The 20,760-nt window shown below is 32.2% G+C and overlaps 1 protein-coding gene across 1 annotated transcript; it reads left to right on the top strand.

Annotated features, from left to right (window-relative positions):
- The first annotated feature begins 549 nt into the window (after positions 1 to 549).
- Positions 550 to 10,183, top strand: LOC134266171 (ribonuclease T2-like). The gene is made up of 10 exons (XM_062748404.1): positions 550 to 653; positions 2,113 to 2,194; positions 2,400 to 2,484; positions 2,983 to 3,026; positions 3,343 to 3,415; positions 3,587 to 3,651; positions 4,363 to 4,473; positions 4,566 to 4,608; positions 4,747 to 4,824; positions 7,111 to 10,183. The coding sequence occupies exons 2-10, from the start codon at positions 2,145 to 2,147 to the stop codon at positions 7,324 to 7,326; spliced, it is 765 nt and encodes a 254-aa protein (XP_062604388.1). The 5' UTR covers positions 550 to 653; positions 2,113 to 2,144; the 3' UTR covers positions 7,327 to 10,183.
- The last annotated feature ends 10,577 nt before the right edge of the window (positions 10,184 to 20,760 follow it).

The raw sequence follows: 20,760 nt of genomic DNA, 5'->3' as shown, positions 1-20,760 counted from the left end.
ATAACGTCCTTTTTTTTTTATTTTTTCTACTATTTCTATTTCTATTTTTTGGTACTAGAATTGCTAGTGAAAAATTGTCAGATTGTTTCTGATTATTAAGACCTAAAAATTATGCAGAAAAAGACTAAAATGATATCAGTCTTAAGAATTCATTAATATTAAAAGCAGATAACTGCTTTTTCGTTTCTCTCTTTGTGATATAAAACATTTCTCCCACTACTTTCACTGTTGTTATATGTTTTATAAAACGTGTTTTAAAGACAAAACGAAAAAAATTGTTTAACATTTGGCGTATATCACACTGTTTTGTATTTGGTTCAAATCTTTATCGTACTATTGACTTTATTAATCAGAAAGAAACTGACATTCAAACAACATGAACAAAGCATTTGAAAAATCAATGAAAATTTTGCAAGATAAAAGATTACAAGGGAGTTGTACACATATAATGTTAGCGTTACTTGTAAGGAGAGTCAATGATTTAATTGTAATGTATTAATATCATGATGGATCTGTTTCTCTCTCTTTCTGAAATCCACTACGTCAGGGTAAACACCATGGTAATAGCCTTGTTATCAGATAAGATTCAAACGACGACTTCCTGGTAGCTGACGATAAAGCTTTCTGTTCTCTAGAAACATGAACCTGAACTAGTAAGTAACATTTTCATGCATCATTTTAGGGAACGCATGGTTTTAGATTCTAATTTTAAGATTGTTTTGAATAGGTTATGAAGAGAAATGGAAAATCAAATTGACACTGGTGGTTTACTGATGGTTTTTGATAGTTTACATTTTGACACATATTAAGTGTTCATTTTTTACATCGTTAGAATATGTTACTATACACAAATAAATCCAATGGAATAACACAATCCATTGACATAACTTAATTTAAAATTCTAAAATTCAAAGATTTTAATTATATTCATATATGTTTCATTGCAGTATTTAACATAACAAAACGAAAGTTAAATTCCAAGTAATCGATTCTAATGTGTCAAGTATGTTATCTTTGTATAAACTTTTTTCCATTCTGATTAATAAATATTCATTGCCATTTCAATACATAATATACTCATAATGCTTAAACGATTTTCTTTTGGAAATGCACAATCTTTTGGAATATATATTTATTTCAATGTTGAATTCGGAACAAATCTGATTTTGAGATATGATTGAAAGATAAAGCTTTATTAGACGCCTAAATTCAATAGTTCATTGTAAAAAGCAATATTCGGAGAGAGACTGTTAAAAGTATTTAAAAGTTATATATATATAAAGTATAAAGTATATAAAGTATATTGGTAATTTAAAGATGTGTTATATAAAAAGCTCGTTAAGACAACTGTATAGGTAAAACAGATGCTTGTTAAACAGGTGTGTCTTTAAGTAGAGGTCACATTGCAGACTTTCATTGATAAATAGAAAATGTATTGGGAATGCACAAATGCAAAATCATATTCATGTCAGTGTTTGAGGAACAAACCACAATACAGTTTGTTTGGCATGTTTGATTAACCATGGAATCACCACTATCTGGAAACGTGTGATAATTTGCATAATGGACTAGAATTATTTTCTCTGTCTTAATTAATTATTTGAAAATTAAGGGGGATGATTTCGCCAAATGAAACATCGGGGTTCGGATATGATAGGAATCTCATGCCTCTGTCTTAATATCTGATATCAGTTTGCGAGGACTATTGAAATTGACCTAGGAGGCTTTGTGTCTTTTGAATCTATATTATTTTTAAAATCTAGATTTAAAGATAATTTTCAATTAACAATTAAATTAGAATACAAGGAATCGCTTTCTAGAATGTTGGGAATACCATGGACATCTACATTATTGGAAAAGTTGGGATAACTTATGGATGACGAACTATGTACATTTTTGTATAGAGAAAGTTATTATGAACATACAATAAATGCTTTTCCATTCACTTTTGAATCGGACTTTTTTCTTTTTCATTTAACATAAATTGGTAATGTATGTTAACTTTCTGCTTTATCAAACTCATAAGATAACATTGATTTTGTTGTACAATGTATATTTAACACAGAGCATTTGTCTAGTTCTAGTATTTAAGATTAAATTGTATTTTTATAGGTTCACGTATGATCTACTAGATATACCTAAGCATGGATTCTTCCTGTCTTTATATGATATTTGGAATTCTGGTATTTAGCTGGTAAGTATGGAGGATGTTTTAACTTATCAGATTTTCTGCCAATGAATTTTACTTTTTTTTATTTACAAAAAAACTAATTTAAAAGCTAATTTCTTTTTAAAAATTTGGTTCTTAAGTATGTATTCTCTCATATCTTTTTCATTCTAACTCCCACTACCAATCTTTCCTTTTCATTTCATTTGATTGATTTTTTTGTAATTTACAGCTATACATCTTACTTAGCAGCGGTGGAGTTTGATCACTTTGTTTTATCTTTCCAATGGCCAGTTACATTTTGCAAAAATCAAAAGGTAACTTAAAGTGAAAATAAACAAAAAATCAAAACGATGAAATCCATGATCATTAACTTTACTTTAATACAATGTTTTATTCAATTTATGTTAAAAAAAATTGTATAAATAAAAAAAAATTAAGTTTATACTTTTCCACGTTTTATATCTTTTCTTATGCTCTAAGATTGGCCAGGTCCTTGGAAAAGGTTTTAAAAGTCGCGATCAACCTTTAAAAAATCTGATGAACAAGAAAAGAAAAAAGGTGCATTAAAAATCCTTTCTCTTGGGGAGGATTGACTTTTTCTTTTTACCTGTTAATGCAGTTTAAAAAAATGTTTATGCTTTTTACATTCAGCAGGAACAAAGGGGGACATAATCCAAATGACAATGTACACTTATTTGAATAAAAATACTCAGAAAAAAGTGATCATACGGGTTGTAAGCCACCTTGCCCCCTACGCTCACCAAGGCTTCTACGGGCTTTTAAGAGACTTCTCCAAATTTTTTTTTTTACAGTGCAAACAGCCTCTTCTTACTCACTGGACCGTTCATGGATTTTGGTAAGTCGTTATATAGGTTGTATGAGACACCATCGTCAATTAAGACCAATCTTTTCTATTTGGTAACATTTTTATGCCGTTATTAAGGATGCTTTGGGATCATATAGTTTTAGCTTTGTCCAACCGTCTGTCTAGCTGTCTGTTTGTCCGCAAAAAAATCAAACCCAACATTTAACTTTGAATGGGCCAAAGCTTTGATTTTCATATCGCATATGTACGATCATGGCAAACGTAAAATTTTTCTCTTTTTTGGGACTTAAATGATTGGATACTTCATATATATTGTTTTCATAACTAAGTTCTATCCCTTTTTCAGGCCTTCGAATTCAAATGGAAGTTTTGTAAAAGATTGTTCCAAGTCTCCCTTTACCGCTGACAGGATACCGCAGGTTAACTTTTGTATATGCTATGGATATTTAAGATTCACAATGTTATATAATTTGAAACGAGTATGCAATATCATAATTTATCAAATATTTTGTCGTATGTTTCAATTTGCTTTGATAACATTTATAAAGAACGAATATGTATGCATTTTTATTTCTATTTGTGACATGCAGAGAACTATGAATGAAATGAAAAGGATATGGCCAGACCTTCTGAAAAGTACCAGTTCAACATTTTGGTAATATTTCTATTAGTTTATTAAATTGCTCTTTATTTTCAACAAAGCTTAATGGGAATTCGTAAGGGGAATATCGCTGATGATCGGATATCCTTTTCTAAAACTCCATGAATCCTCTCTTGATGCCTGTAGGAGCTAGTATTCGTGATTGAAGAAAAATTGCCCTCTTAACGTCCTACTGCAAGTGAACTGGAAGAAATTAGCATTTTACTTTTGAAACAAATCTTGAATTATATCTGAAAAAAGATCTAAATAAGTGACATTTTTAACCTATATGGTTTCTTTTTATAGAATTATAATTATCTTTATCTTATTTCAATAATTGTATGCAATAGGATGAAATATTTCTGTAAATGTCAAAGCTTTGAAAACTTAAGTTGGAGATAAATTACTCTGTCCGTAATAAAAAAAAAATGTTTTTTAATCTCCTTATATTTGACATTTAAAAAATATATTCTGCAAAAGGTTATATTCATCATTCACTTCATATATGTTCATCCCTGATTGATATTTTCGAAGTGTTTTACATGTCTGCTTTGAAATTCTCTCCTCTCTCGCCTTTATTTTCTTTCTCGTAAACTCTCTATTTGTCGAGTCTGCCTTTCACTTTCTTTTGTATCTCTTTTTGTTCTCTTTCTCTTTCCTTACTTTCTCTTTCGTCTATTCTCTTTGATTACCAATAACGATTCTTTAAAAAAACAACTTATATAGGTCGTACCAATGGCAAAAACATGGCACGTGTGCTGATGTAGAAGACACAAGGACAGTGGCGCAGTATTTTAGCAAGGCCACTGAATTGGCTCTTCGCTTTAATATTTCCACGTGAGTTCAACTGAAGGCATTCCTATTTTATAATAATTTCATCGGTTTATTTAAAAAGAAATGGCTCTATTTTTTTTCAAAATTCATATCAGAATCTTGAAGAAGAGACAAATTGTGGAAGGAAACAATTTCCAGGTAGGTTTTAATTGTGATTCAAAAGATAACCAATCGATTTTGGATGTCGAGAAATCTTTAATGAATATATTTTAGGAGTCAAACAAAATTCAATAAAGTAATTAGATAACGTATTTTGTGTTTTTGCTCTTTACTCAGATTCCAGAAATAGAAGATAGTTTCAGAATAGAAACAAAGCATCGACCTCATATCCTTCTTAAAAATGTAGGACGAAAGGTAATTTATAGATAAAGAATTATATATATATATATATATATATATATATATATATATATATATATATATATATATATATATATATATATATATATATATATATATATATATATATATATATATATATATATATATATATATATATATATATATATATATATATATATATATATATATATATATATATATATATATATATATATATATATATATATATATATATATATATATATATATATATATATATATATATATATATATATATATATATATATATATATATATATATATATATATATATATATATATATATATATATATATATATATATATATATATATATATATATATATATATATATATATATATATATATATATATATATATATATATATATATATATATATATATATATATATATATATATATATATATATATATATATATATATATATATATATATATATATATATATATATATATATATATATATATATATATATATATATATATATATATATATATATATATATATATATATATATATATATATATATATATATATATATATATATATATATATATATATATATATATATATATATATATATATATATATATATATATATATATATATATATATATATATATATATATATATATATATATATATATATATATATATATATATATATATATATATATATATATATATATATATATATATATATATATATATATATTATATATATATATATATATATTAGGGATGTCAACGAGTACCCGGTTAAATGGGTACTCGGTCGAACGTCCAAGTATCGAATACTTAAATCGGTACTCGGTTACTCGGATGTATATTTAAGGAATGTTTTTTTAGTTTTGTGTGAGTTATTGGTGTGTGAATCACACAGACTTGTCACGTAGGCATATTTCGTGAAGCGTGCTAGCGCTTCATGAAAAATATGCCTATGTGCAAATCTGTGTGATTCACACACCAATAATTCACACTAAACTGAAAAAAAATCCTTATATTTACATTTTACCTGTTTGGAGGCAACTAAAATATACTCAATATTTGAATTTTTCGCTGTCCTATATTATTGCATTTTACTAACGTCGCTGCAGTCTCATTGTGACGTCACGTTAACGCACGTTTCTCCGTGTTTATTTCTACGCGTGAGTATACACGATAATGTTTTCCAAATCAATTTCACAGTAAGCTTACTAGAAAAACACAGCGAATGTAAATATTTTTGAATATTTCTAAGCTTATTTTTTAATGCATTAAACAATATGTTTTAAAACGTAAAATACTCATTGCACTTGTACATACAGGTAGTGTTTCCTACTCGTTATCGCCCGTGACAGTGTTTATACAGCAATTATCGTGACCAAGCACCTGTTACCTACCCTTATTTTTTTTATTTTCTTTAAGGTCAGACGACATGTTCCTCAAAAATATATAATTTTTCCTAAGAATTTGTCAATGAAGTAGAGGTGCTTTAATAAGTTTCCTCACAAAAAATTAGGGTATCTTACCAGGCATTTGGACAAGAACCACGGGGTCATATTTCTTATATAACCCTTATGGGTAATCTCTTGAATAGCCTATATCATAATTTTTGGTTTACTTATATCTAAAAAAACATTTTGAAAACAATGTAGAAATCAGAAGAGAGTGACAAATATAAATGATTTATGATATAATACCAAGAGAAACAGGACGTTTATTTGAGGAACGTGTCTTCTGACCTTAATTATTTGTTATCACTGAACATCGTTTAAGGTCTGTTATGATTCATATAAGTTAGATAATTTTGTCAATTAATTCTTCGAGAAGCCGTAAATTCTCGGGAAAAGGGACAGATGATATACACGCGCGACTGTTGATATGGTTGTTTGATTACATGCCAATACATGTACAAATAGTTGAAGGCAAAGGATTTAAATAACTGATGTCCATCGTTGCACCAAACTACAAAATACAGTCCCGTGATACTATAAAATCTAGGATCGAAAAGTATAAAGAAATCATAAATCGGCTCTGAACATTAGAACTTGGTCAAGTTCTAATTGACCGATTTGACATCCCTAATATATATATATCAACTCGAGGATTCAATCTACCTCTTAATTACAAGAATAAAGTTTTATTTTTTTGTTCCTAAAAACCTGTTTCTGCATTTCTTTTGCGCATATTAGAGGTAAACGCAATCAATATTTAAAATGAATGATAATAATATTTATTTTTTTTAGGTTTAATCATGTTATTTTCTTTGTTTTTAGCCCTTGTGGTTGTGGGAAGTCCAACTCTGCTTCAGTAAATCTTTTAGTTTGATTGATTGCCATAGAAGAAATAAATACCAAGGTCCTGTGTTGTACCCGAGTCTTACTCCAAGTCCTGCAGGTCACTCGATATCACCAGATAACGGGCAGTGTCGAAGTACAGCACAAACAGCCTGGCTCGCCCTTTTATTTGTTTTACTTTGCAGTGTTTTGTAAGGAGACACTTTAATACAAAAAACAAACAAACAAACAAACAAAAAATAGATTGCGTTATTTCATGAGAGCAATATGGTACCTTCAGGTTATGTAACCTGATCCTAACTTTGATATTTTGGAAGTCCGTGTTTGCTTTGCTCCTTTCTTGTGTTGGTTCATGGTTTTTTTTTTAGTTTCAATATTGTTCTATATATTATTCTTAAATTAAAATGAAGCATGGTGTAAGTCGAATTTCCTTAATGCATAAACAACAACAATGCATATAAAAAAAATATGATATTATATTATTACATCAATAGATGTCATATTTATATTTTTCAGTATTCCAAACAATGTCGCTTATTGTTTTTTTCCTTATGAAAAAAAAATTTGGAATTAAAGTTCACTTTATTTTTTTTGCCAACTATTCTTTTGTTGTTTTGCACAAATATTCTCTGATATGCATTGCAGTCGTTTATCATCATTTTTGTAACTCTGCAGGGTTAGTTATTGAGTTGCAGTGCCCCTGCTGACATATTTAATCAATAATATTCCTGTTGAAAAACTTTATTCCCCTTTAAGACCTCCATCCTACTTCGAAAGTGACATTATTTAAACAGTTGATGGTATCTTTAATTAAAAGCTTAGTGGCACATGTATATATTGTGTCTGATATTAATAAAATACATGTAACCATTGTTTGTTGCTAATGGTAATATTTTTAATTGGAACAAAAACTGTTTTGCTTAATTTTATCAGAAAGGCATTTGTTTTGCCCAATTTATCATTGTTGAATGCTAGATATTTTTAAGGTGAATAATGCGTGAACATACTGAACATTCTCAAAATTCTTTTGATTTGCAAACTTTTTTGATTGCTTTAAGAACAAATGTTCTTTTGCAAAATTATTATGGTATACTAGTAACCTAGTTTGGATCATTATATACTCTTTATTATCTGCAAAACGGATAATCAAACAGCTTTAACGCAACTAAACCATGATGTACTATAATAATTTGGCAAAGCATTGAAGTCATTCCCTATACTTTAATTTTAGAGTCATTAAACACGTCTTGGTGAAGATTATTAATAGTTTCAAAAATCCAGTTCACTTTACAGCTGTAAAAAAAATGATGGAAATTGAGAGGATCTATAAAAAGATATAGATAGCATAGAATCCATGTTAATTTTTAAAGTATGATTAGTTCGATTTATTGTTTGAAATCAGGTATGTAGATATTAAATCTGGAAATGTTCAAGAATTATGTGAACTGGCAATGAGAAGATTAAATAGATAAAGATGATTCAGTTTGTATTTACGGGAAGTGTTATCTTATACCACCCAAAACAAGTTCTTACAGATCTTGATTTTGCTAACGACATTTCCTTATTATCAGATGAAATCGTCCAAGCACAGGAACTATTATCTAGAGGAGAGTTGGGCTATGTATGAATGTCAAGAAGACAAAAGGCCTCCCTTTAAATACTGACATCCCTACACCACTCAAAACCTTAGATGGCACTGAAATCGAATGGGTGGAAGTTTGTAAATATCTTGGTTCCTAGGTAGAAAGTTCAGAAAAGGACATAGCTGTTCGAAGAGCACTAGCCTGGCAGGCTCTGAACAAGATGTCCAGAATATGGCGCTGAACAATGCGTACTGATCTCAAGTTGCGTTTCTTTTTAGCCACAATCGAGTCAATTCTACTATATGGCTGTGAGAGATGGACGCTGACAGTAGCCCAGGAGAAGTCGCTAGACGGAACGTACACACGCATGCTTCGTAAGGTTCTAGACATTGACTTGTCAAACCACATTCCCAACGAGATCCTATACGATAACCTCCCAAAGGTCAGTGATTAAATAGCCTCCAGTAGCTTACAGCTAGCTGGGCATTGCTTCCGTCATCCAGAGCTCTGCGCCCAATCATTGGTACTGTGAAGCCATATCACCGTGGAAGAGGTAGACCCAAGGCCACGTTTTTGGACACACTAAAGCGTGACACGAAGACAAGGGATGCAAATGAACTAGCTTCCCTTATGGCCGATAGGAAGAACTGGCGTGGTCATGTCTTTGGTCGACTAAGGATGACCGAATGAGTGAGTGAGTGAGTTATCTTATACCAAACCAAGGAATATGGATACTTGTTTCTTTTGAATTTTAACTAATCAGAAGTTAGAAAACAAATAAAACTGACATAATGTTAATATTTATTCATGATCACCCTTTAACTACAGTGTACTAGTATCTTTAATATATGGAAAATGTATATCAACTAATGATAGTTTTACATGAATGAAAGGGGAAAAAAATCCTAATGCACTTTTTAAACCTCTGACTGTCTCTAGAGATCTGATTTATTTAACAAATTACATTTTGAATGAATATTTATTTAATCATTTAAAAAAAGCAAGTGAGTGAATTATCTTATACCAAACAAAGGAATATGGCTATTTGTTTCTTTTGGATTTTAACCAATCCGAAGTTAGAAAACAAATAAAACTGAAATAATGTAAATATTTCTTCATGATTACCCTTTAAATACTAGTATCTTTAATATATGGAAAATATATATCAAGTAATGATAGTTTTACATGAATGAAAGGGAAAAAAATCCTAATGCACTTTTTAAACCTCTGACTATCTCTGAAGATCTGATTTATTTTTAAAAAAAATCATTTTGAATGATTATTAATTGAACTATCTTAAAACAAAATTCACCAATATGCGAAAAATGGCAGCAAGATACATGCATCTAATGGAAGTCTGCTCAGGTAGTAGTGGAGGATCTTCATACATTTTCTTTATTCATTCTCTTGTGTTTTATACATTTATATTATTGTGCATAATTTTAATAATAATGGCTTAGTGAAGTTTGCCATCATGTTTAATCATTATACCCGCACTTTCTAAAGAAAGTTCGGGTATATTGTTGTTACTCATGTCCGTCCGTCCGTCCGTATGTCACACTTTTCTTCCCTAAACTCCTCTTACATTTTAAAAAGTAGGCTAATCATCTTTTGGGAGATGGTTGGTGGTGTCATGTAGATGTGCAGTAAGGTTTCGGAGGTTTGATTTTGCCTTGGGGGTCAAATGGGGGTCGAAAAATGACGTTTTTTATGCAAAAAGCCCCGTCTTCCCTGAACTCCTCTTACATTTTACACAGTAGGCTAATCATCTTTTGGGAGATGGTTGGTGGTGTCATGTAGATGTGCAGTAAGGTTTCGGAATTTTGATATTGCCCCGGGGGGTCAAATGGGGGTCGAAAAATGACGTTTTTTATGCAAAAAGCCCCGTCTTCCCTGAACTCCTCTTACATTTTACACAGTAGGCTAATCATCTTTTGGGAGATGGTTGGTGGTGTCATGTAGATGTGCAGTAAGGTTTTGGAATTTTGATATTGCCCCGGGGGGTCAAATGGGGGTCGAAAAATGACGTTTTTTTATGCAAAAAACCCCGTCTTCCCTGAACTCCTCTTACATTTTACACAGTAGGCTAATCATCTTTTGGGAGATGGTTGGTGGTGTCATGTAGATGTGCAGTAAGGTTTCGGAATTTTGATATTACCCCGGGGGGTCAAATGGGGGTCGAAAAATGACGTTTTTTATGCAAAAAGCCCCGTCTTCCCTGAACTCCTCTTACATTTTACACAGTAGGCTAATCATCTTTTGGGAGATGGTTGGTGGTGTCATGTAGATGTGCAGTAAGGTTTCGGAATTTTGATATTGCCCCGGGGGGTCAAATGGGGGTCGAAAAATGACGTTTTTTATGCAAAAAGCCCCAACTTCCCTGAACTCCTCTTACATTTTACACAGTAGGCTAATCATCTTTTGGGAGATGGTTGGTGGTGTCATGTAGATGTGCAGTAAGGTTTTGGAATTTCGATATTGCCCCGGGGGGTCAAATGGGGGTCGAAAAATGACGTTTTTTATGCAAAAAGCCCCGTCTTCCCTGAATACCTCTTACATTTTACACAGTAGGCTAATCATCTTTTGGGAGATGGTTGGTGGTGTCATGTAGATGTGCAGTAAGGTTTTGGAATTTTGATTTTGCCCCGGGGGGGGGTCAAATGGGGGTCGAAAAATGACGTTTTTTATGCAAAAAACCCCGTCTTCCCTGAACTCCTCTTACATTTTACACAGTAGGCTAATCATCTTTTGGGAGATGGTTGGTGGTGTCATGTAGATGTGCAGTAAGGTTTTTGCCCCGGGGGGTCAAATAGGGGTAAAAAAATGACGTTTTTATGCAAAAAGCCTCGTCTTCCCTGAAATTCTCTTACATTTTACACAGTAGCCTAATCATCTTTAGGGAGATGGTTGGTAGTGTCATGTAGATGTGCAGTAAGGTTTTGGAATTTTGATATTGCCCTGGGAGGTCAAATGGGGGTGGAAAATTACATTTTTTGTGCAAAAAGTCCTGTCTTTCCTGAAGTCCTCCTTAATGTTACTCAGAAGCCTAATCATCTTTTAGGAGAGTTAAATATCTTGAAAATTATGTAAAACATTAACGTTAAAGAGTAAAAAAACATTGCAAGTTGGGAAACATCTTGAATTTTTATGAGTAATTAATGTACAAATGTTAAAAGTGAGAGTCATATATATCTCATCTCAATCAAAAGTTATAAGCAAATGCAACATTTTTGAAAAGTAGGTTAGGCTTCAGGGTCAAGGACACAGAGTAAAAGTCATGATTCATTTGGAAAGATCTTATCACAGGTAATAATATACATGCATTATAATATGAATGCCCTAACTTTTCTCTTTCAAAATGATAAATTTATAACAATTTAATTTTTTTGCAAGTAGGTCAAACTTCTAGGTCATATGTAAAAAAAAAAAAAAAAACATGCCATTCTCACAGGTAAATACTAGTACATAAGTTTAATATGAAAGCCTTGTCTCTTCTCATTCAGTAGATATGACCGTGATAACCAAGGTTAATTTTATTCAGACAGAAGAACAGTCTGACATACAAATGTACATATTTCTATATGAATTGCATGGGTAAAATTGGACCAGTGGTTCTAGAAAAGTTAAAAATGTAAAAAGTTTTCAGACAAACAGATGGACAACATGTCACAACAGACGTTATATGACAAGGAAACCAGAAAAGCTCAAATGAGTGTTTTGAAAGGGTTACAATATGGTTGCAGTACTTGAAAAGCTGGGTTTTTTTTCATGCAGAGATATGCATGACCAACAGATTCATGTTTTATATTTTCTTTAGTAATTTGTTTGTTTGTTGTGAATACATATCTCATTGGAATTTTTCCGTCATATGGAGACACCACCAAATAATAATGAAGACAAGATGTGTTTGTGAAACACTGATGTCCCTGTCTGGTAGCCTATGGCGAAGGTTGAAGTTTCTCAAATATATGTCAAACTCAAAGGTCAAGGTCAAAAGGTTCAATTGTTGGTATCAGAAAAAAGTCTTGTCACAAGGAATGCACATGTGAAATAAGTAATCCCTAGTACTTCCTCTTCAAAAGTTAATTGCCAAGGTTAATTTTTTAAGTGGTTCAAACTTTACGGTCAAGGTCAAACATATTTATACCTGTTGACAGTTCACAATGAATACACATGTTAAGCATGAAAGCCCTAGCACCTACTGATCAAAATTTAGGCCAAGTTTAAAGTTTGGTATTTTTCTTGTAAAAATGTGTATTCTAGGTCAAGTGATCAGAGGTAAAAATTAATGGTACCCAAATAAAAGGTCTTCATTGTCACAAGAAATAAACCTATAAAATATGGAAGCCAATTGTATAGCCCATCCCACTTAAAACTTATGGGCAAGGTTATAATTTCTGCAGACAAATATACAGACATAATATAAACACAAGAAACAAAATATGTACATAATTAGTCAAATGGAAAAAAATATACTTTTTAATTGGAATCACAAAATAGATTGTTATTTCAGGGATAGGGAGTGGGTAGGGAGATTGGAACCCCCCCCCCCCCTGGAATTTCCTTTGTTATTTAAACAAGACTATATACTGAAGCAAATAAAAAATGATTTTGGACATCCTCCCCCTAACTAAGAAAACATTGGGGTTTTTTTTGTTTATTTGTTTTCAGTGTATGATTTTTTTCTCCTGCTTGTCAGGAAATTCTAGGCATGAATATTTTGACAGAGATGTGAACCCCCCTCCCTACTCCCGAAAAAAATTCTGGATCCGCACCAGTATTGGCAGTAACTGAATGTCACATCGACAAGGGGAGATACCTTCACAATATGAAATTCGTCTAGTGTGGCATGCGATGATCTTTGACCCTTTTTGAACTTTAACCTAATCGTTTGGGTTTATTTTACCCCCACTATACTTAAACTTGTACTTACCGACCTCCATAGGTCCTGTAAACTTCATGAAATATAAATCCAATTATAACACAAAATGAATTTATCCAAAGCACACCATTCTGCAGCATGTTATAATGATATTCCATTCGGAAAACCTCCGTGCCGTCGATTCCGTCACCTTATCAGATGAAGTGGGAATCGGCCGAGGTGTACCGAGTGGAGTTTAATCTAAAAATATGATAATGGGTGACGCAACGTGATGTGATGTAGAATTTACATGTCAAGAACAAATTTTAAATTAATTCATAACAAACACTGTTTTAACAAAACTGTTCCATCTAGCCTATTTCCAAAAGTATGTACTGTGTGATTGTGGTGTCGAGAGGGGGGGATTAGTAAATTTAAAAAGGTCCTAATATGAGCAAAACATTTATCAAAATCTAATTTACATTATTAATAGAATTCAAACTGGTATATAATGAATTAAGCATGTGAGTTATAGGTCACAGGGATAATTTCATACCCAATTTCATGAATACATATGTAAATTACAGGCACGTAGCAACCGGGGGGGGGGGGGGGGGGCTTTGGGGGGCTGCCCCCCTTTTTTTCCCAACATTACCTGTACTATAAGAAAATGTCCATTAAAAAGATGGTTGCCCCCTCCCCCCCACTTTTAACCACAGTATATACATTGTAAGGAAATATGGGAAAAATTGGAAGTGAAAGTAATTTTGCCTTGATAAAAAAGTGGCCACCACCCCCCACCCCCACCCACCCCCCCATTTCATTTTTTTTCCTTGTTAATTTTTTTAGGTGAGTAAAAAAAATTTTCTCAGGTTGCCCCCTCCCCCACTTTCAAAAACGATGCTACGTGCCTGAATTATATAGAATTATTTTGACTTTTTCCTTGGTAAGCCGCCCGTAGGATTGTGTATTTAGAGGCAAACACCTTAGTGCGGGTATTACTGTCTCATGACAGCATCTAGTTTTCTTTGGTTTTGTGAATTAATATATTTCATGCATTCAATCAGCAAACTCTGTTTTGAAAATTTGAAGATACAAACTAAGGGCACAATTCAACTATAAGAAATAAAAAAGTATAGAAGTTAGTTACATTATAATATGACTTGTACATATAACAAAATACCATCTTGTTATATTTATCGTAAGCAGACAATGCAATCTAAGTATTGTTGGTAACATATTGGCTAAAATGATCTTGCCTTTTTCATAAGTATCTGTAAATGACACAGAAAAGTCACAAGGGCATATAGTGCAGCTCTACATCCAGTTTTCCTTGAAAAAGTCAAACATTTCTGGCGCGTACACGATTATTTTGTATCCAAATGATAACATTTACGCAGTCGGAGAGGATAACAATACTCATCTTCGCTAGCCAAGGGTGAGGATCCACGGTGTTTCTCGTTTCGGTGAAAAGAGAAACACCGTGGATCGTCACCCTTGGCTAGCGAAGATGCAAGTGGGATTAAGGCTGAGCGGAATTTATATAATTTATCACATTTGCCGAAATATAAGAAACGTTTTGACAACAATTTACACAAAATCCCCCCCCCCCAAAAAAAAAAAAATTAATACGGTATTTTTAAATAAGTCCAAAAATGTTGTATTTTACACCGTAACATACATGTATGTATGCAAACTTGAATATATCCTAAATAAGAATGCTTACATATATTTTTTTTTGACCAACTGTGGCTTTTTCCTATATACGTTCTAACTTTTATTGTGTTCCCACAAAAACAGTTATAGCATAGCCTGCTGGGCACAATTGGACAAAAAAAAAACACTTCAACCTGACAAATCTATGAAGAAATAATAGATGTTTATGTCAATAGAGTTATCTCTCTTATCAGAGTATCAATGAACCTTAAATACCGATAATGATATAGATCTATATGAAGGAGAAGCACAAAGTCAAAAACCGAAAAGGAATTGATTAATACCCACGCAAGAGTTACGCATCTTTGAATATATATAACTGCACAAAATAATCAGATTTATCCACTTTGGATAAACCTCATAGTTCTTTCCTGTGTCAACTATACTATTTAACGTAATTGTGTGTACATATTAACAACAACGGTGACTATAATAATAAAAATATCCCCTTTTTATTCAAATTTAGAAAATTAACATTTATGTAAAAAATAAAAATTACTCTTTTTTCTTAGTGTTATTTTTTTTCTCTTGTAAAATTGAGTAATATGCATGGGAAACGACACAGAAAAAAATATTACGACCAGGATGTTGTATTAGATTTCTTATAGACGCGTAAGTGGATCGCCGACTTCATTTCAACAATATCCTAAACATTTTTTATTCGACTTCATCTGTGGTGTTTTATCACAAAGAGATCTAGAACTTTAATTGCAAGATTTAGGAATGCCGTCATCAGATTCATGGTGTTGATGAAATACGGAACATAACTTCGTCTTAAATTCCAACTAACTTGCAATTGTCTTTTTCATCGAACTTACAGGCATGTTAGATAAACTCCCCACGAAACATAAAACATGCCTTCGCTTTAAATATACAACTTACAGGGATTCTAATTAATTACTTTGGATTAAGTTGCACTTTAAAGGAGGTGAAATAAAATACAGGTAATGTAATATTTAATATTTTGACACACATGAGTCATTGGTAAACACATTTTTTTTAGATTTAAAAATAAACGAGGCGAGGCGAGGAAGTTTTAATAAGTGTAGAATTTCAAGCGCATGCACTTGACCTAAAACTGCAGAGTGGTACGTACGGAATAACGTTGTGTATAAGTTTCTACCATAAATATAGGTTTATCATTTTTTTTTATTGATGAGTTAATTGTAGTCACCTAGAATTTTTAGCTTCATTAATGCTGATACCTAATTAACTCAGGTGAATTTGGTGAAGTCAGACTTTTTATTGCAAATACGCGTAATCTCTCTCTCTCTCTCTCTCTCTCTCTCTCTGAGTTTTAACGTTCACTGCAATTTATGTTATTGTTAACTATACTCACAGTCACAGGTGCTTGGAGACAGACCCCCCTATACATCCCGGGGTCCAAGGATATTTTCATTTGTCTTTATTCATTCTTAGTAACGCATATTTTTGATTTATTTTATACCCACCACTTTCAAAAAGAAAAAAAAAAATCATAACTTAAGAACAAAAAATATACCTGTTATCCTATTTTATAATGGTGTGGATATGATGCTTTTGAGAAGACCAAAAATAATGGACCCTGGAGTGTATATTTGTGTGTGTGTGGAGGGGGGTATTCACAAGCACCTGTTACCCTCCTGTCTTAGCGAACAAAAAATCAGAATCAATCGAGGATTCTTTACATTATAAGTTAAACAGTAATAATTACAAGAACATATACTAGTAGTTCAAAACTCCCATTACAACTACTTTCCATTGCATGTCATTTTGAGTTCACTGAGTATATGATTTACCTGGCCAGTGCAATACACAATATCATCTTTTGTTATTTTCTCCGTATTGTTGTTGACGAATTGTTCCTTTTGTGTGATAAAATGAAGGTCGCTCTAACGTGTATATTTTTATCACGCCATATCTTCTACAGGTTACAATACTGCATGTAACTCGTGGAATGAATGTCGTGTAAACAAGGGGGAAGCTTTTCTTCATCGGCGTCGACAGCGGTGACCACCTATGACCCTAACGTTTACCTCACCGACAGAAAGACCAGAATCAAATGACACAGCGATGGAATTCTAAAACCAATGCCCTGGTATTGAAATAACCACGCCAAAGAAGAGTGTCCGGAATTTTGAATATTCTGATTACAAACGACATTGGCTTCTGTTTGGAACGTTGATGTGTCGATGAAACATAAATAAGAATTTCCAAAGCTGGAATGAGAACACAATGCGATAAATTTAACAATTCTCTCTTGTTTTATGGTTACGCCGGCTGTGTTAGAGATTTGAATCGCATCCTTATTAGCGAATACTGAATGACAACTGTAAATGATTACAATTATACGTTTAACTGCTACACCTCACACAGCTCCCGGAGGCAAAAGAAATGGGGAAAAAATAATTAAACTGGCCTAATTGATATGGTATTTCAGAGGCGAGAGACAGAGAGGAGAAATCATTATTTCAGACACAGCGCTCCAATTAAAGAATTTAGTGTGAAGATGTTTGTCAGGGAATATCAATGACTTCTTTGTGCATGCCATGGAATTCCTACTGTGCAATGTAGCTTTTTGGACTGTCGTAATAATTCCACAGACGGTTTACGGCAGAGGGTGCTATCAAGATCCGGTATGTAATTCAATCCAATTAAATTTAAATATGCTTTAAGAAAGTATTAAATCAACAATTTCTCTCTCTCTTTCTCTCTCTAAATATGCATTAATTTTTTTTTATTCTTCCATACTATTATTTTTTTCAAACGGTTCAATAAAACAACGATCATTTATTAAACATATATTAAAATGAATTTATGATCATCGCTTCATTTAACAGTTAATGATTAAATTCTGTTTAAAATGCAGTTTGAATAAATATCGATATCTCGGTAGAATTTATATAAATGTATTTGGAAAAAATAATCAATATTTTTTTTAATTGATTTTCTTATTAGCCAGTAATTTCTGTCTTGTGCTTCATTTCATATACATTATGAAACGTATTTTAATATGCTTTGTCGTATCGTAAGCATAGATGTAATAATGCTAGATTCATTTACAAACTATATATACTGGAATAAAATTTTATGCATAAATTAGCAATGTCATTATCGCTAAAATGTTTACAAACATAAGTATATCCCGTAAATATTTCAAATAAAATATTTGGGTAAATATTATAGGAATTGTATTACTGAGTTTCATTATCACAACATTGCTCCATTTATTTACTAAGGTGTACATTTATAAACCTTGTCAATCATAGATCGGCATGAGTTTATAAACGCAGAGCTATTTTTAAATTTTATGCCCTATGATTAATCTAATCGAAGATAAACATTAATTGTTTGCACAAAAATAACTTAAAACATGTGTAGAATCTAAACCTATAAAAAGATAAATCCGTTTATGACCTTCATGGCTACTCTATATAGGGTCATGGCAAGCTGCGAGATTTATCAATAGATATAGATGCAGTTACTATACCCTCTTTTTTACAGCATAAAATCTGTATGAAGTCTTTGCTTTATCATGTTAAACAATTTAATTTAAAACTATCGTATAGTTGGTTATTCTGTCTCTATCTCCGTGAGCAAAAGGAATGTCTGAATTCTATAATTCTCGTACATATGTACTAAACTGCATTGTACTAAATATTGTGATTTTGACTTGATTGAAACTGCCACACTGGATTCGATAATTTCATATACGACACGGATTTTCTCAGAATAATTATCAATAATGATGTAGAAAAGGAATTCCTGCAAATAAACAATCTCCAATTTCAATTTTCAATAATTTTAGGATTTTAGCATCTTTCTAAAGACCGTATGCGATGGTTTATGAGAATTGCTAATTACAATTTTAATTATATGCACGTTAAATTAGTCAGATTGGTTTTTATTTGATATTTGTATTTTCCTTTCATTGTACTTTCAATATCTCATTGGGAAAAATTCATGTAGATTTCTTTTTTTACACACACAAAAAAGGAAAGTTGCAAACACGCAACTTATTGTCAAGAAGTAAACTTAACACGAAAGGGAAACAATCTGTTAGACTTATATACATTGTATGTTGTCTTCATTTGTTCCCTGGGGTTTGTTCCTGTGCTCTCAGAGGGGGTGGGAGAAGCTTCAACATTACACAGAACAAACAAGCTGAGAGGAAGGAATCAAGGGTAACACAGCATTATTCATATACTACTACGGGAAAATGCATGTCAGAAAAGGAAAACGAGGTTTAAAGTTTAAATATAACGAGGCTGATTTTATATCTCTGTGAGAATTAATGACAAACAAGTTGCTGTCCTTTAAAAAAGGACTACAATACGTGGACCATATGCATGTGTTTCTAACCGAAATTCAGTCAATTCAAGACAATTTCTAGGTTTAGTGAATATTCATGTAAGTTTGATCACAGTTTCTATTATGATCTGCCTACTTTGACTGACAGTACTTTCATAGCAAAAATTGTTAAATATTATCTCCGATTGGCCTATATAGTTTTGTCATTTTTAAAAATTGGGCTATATTGATCAAAGGAGGATCCAGGTCCGGCGCGCCGGGCGTGCGCCCCTCCTCCCTCCCCGTTTGAAATTTTTGTAAGTATACGTCCATTATCCTAACATCAAGGCAAAAACATCTCATATTTGTAAAAAAAAAAAAAAAAAAAAAAAAAAAAAATTTTGCCTTAGACCCACTGGGTGCTTCGGTACAGCCACCTGACCTTCGGACTTCTACTGCCCCCCCCCCCCCCCCCGTTACGAAATTTCTGGATCCGGCACTGTTAAATGATACATGTACCTCATAATGGCTGGGACTTGACACAACTGTTTTGGATTTATACAGAAGAAATCTATAATTTGAAAAATATATCTGATGGTACATGTGTAGCCCATTAAACCCAAGTACGCAGATTTTTTTTCAGCCCCCCCCCTTTTCTCCATATGGAAACTCTTGCTACAGGCTATACGCTATACTTGGATTGCTGAATATCGAATTATTTTTGCGAGCCTTGATGCACAAAACAAATGCCGATAAAGTCAAGTTCTTCCTACTTTTTAAATGCATCTGCCATAGAATTAAATAAATAAATATGATATGCAGGTTTAAAAGTGAAATTTGCCAGAGAACAAGGTATATCAATATATTCTCAAAGAGGGCGAATCCGCGGGTGAGCTGTCTTGCAAGGGGGCGAACTCTCCCAATCGCACATTCTCGGGCCTTTCCGACTGGCTAAGTTGTTTTTCCGACCTCTGACGGAAAGACCCGAGATAATGCGATTGCAAACTCTCCAGCATTCTCGCGCATGCGTAGCCCGTCGTTTGCCCATGGCATCCTGTTTAACTTTGCTTATATATTTACTGCGTGGACCGCAGGGTCCACGCAAAAAGGTATACCAGTGAAAAACAAATGACTCTAATAGTAAACGGTAAAGAGAATAGAGAAGTTTACATATTTTTTTGTACCAGGACTCCTTAAATT

Source organism: Saccostrea cucullata, unplaced genomic scaffold (genome assembly GCF_032062105.1).
Source record: "Saccostrea cucullata isolate Sc308-1 unplaced genomic scaffold, CSIRO_AGI_Scuc_v1 ctg10762, whole genome shotgun sequence".
Classification (NCBI taxonomy): domain Eukaryota; kingdom Metazoa; phylum Mollusca; class Bivalvia; order Ostreida; family Ostreidae; genus Saccostrea; species Saccostrea cuccullata.
The sequence above is the reverse complement of the archived record's forward strand: the minus strand, read 5'-3'. Positions and strand labels throughout refer to the sequence as shown.

Bases quoted from the DNA above. Each gene is read 5' to 3' on its own strand.
- LOC134266171 (XM_062748404.1), top strand. From the start codon at position 2,145: ATGGATTCTTCCTGTCTTTATATGATATTTGGAATTCTGGTATTTAGC. The intron at 3,027-3,342 runs GTAAGTCGTTAT...TCCCTTTTTCAG, and splicing joins TGGACCGTTCATGGATTTTG to GCCTTCGAATTCAAATGGAA. The intron at 4,474-4,565 runs GTGAGTTCAACT...AATTCATATCAG, and splicing joins CTTCGCTTTAATATTTCCAC to AATCTTGAAGAAGAGACAAA.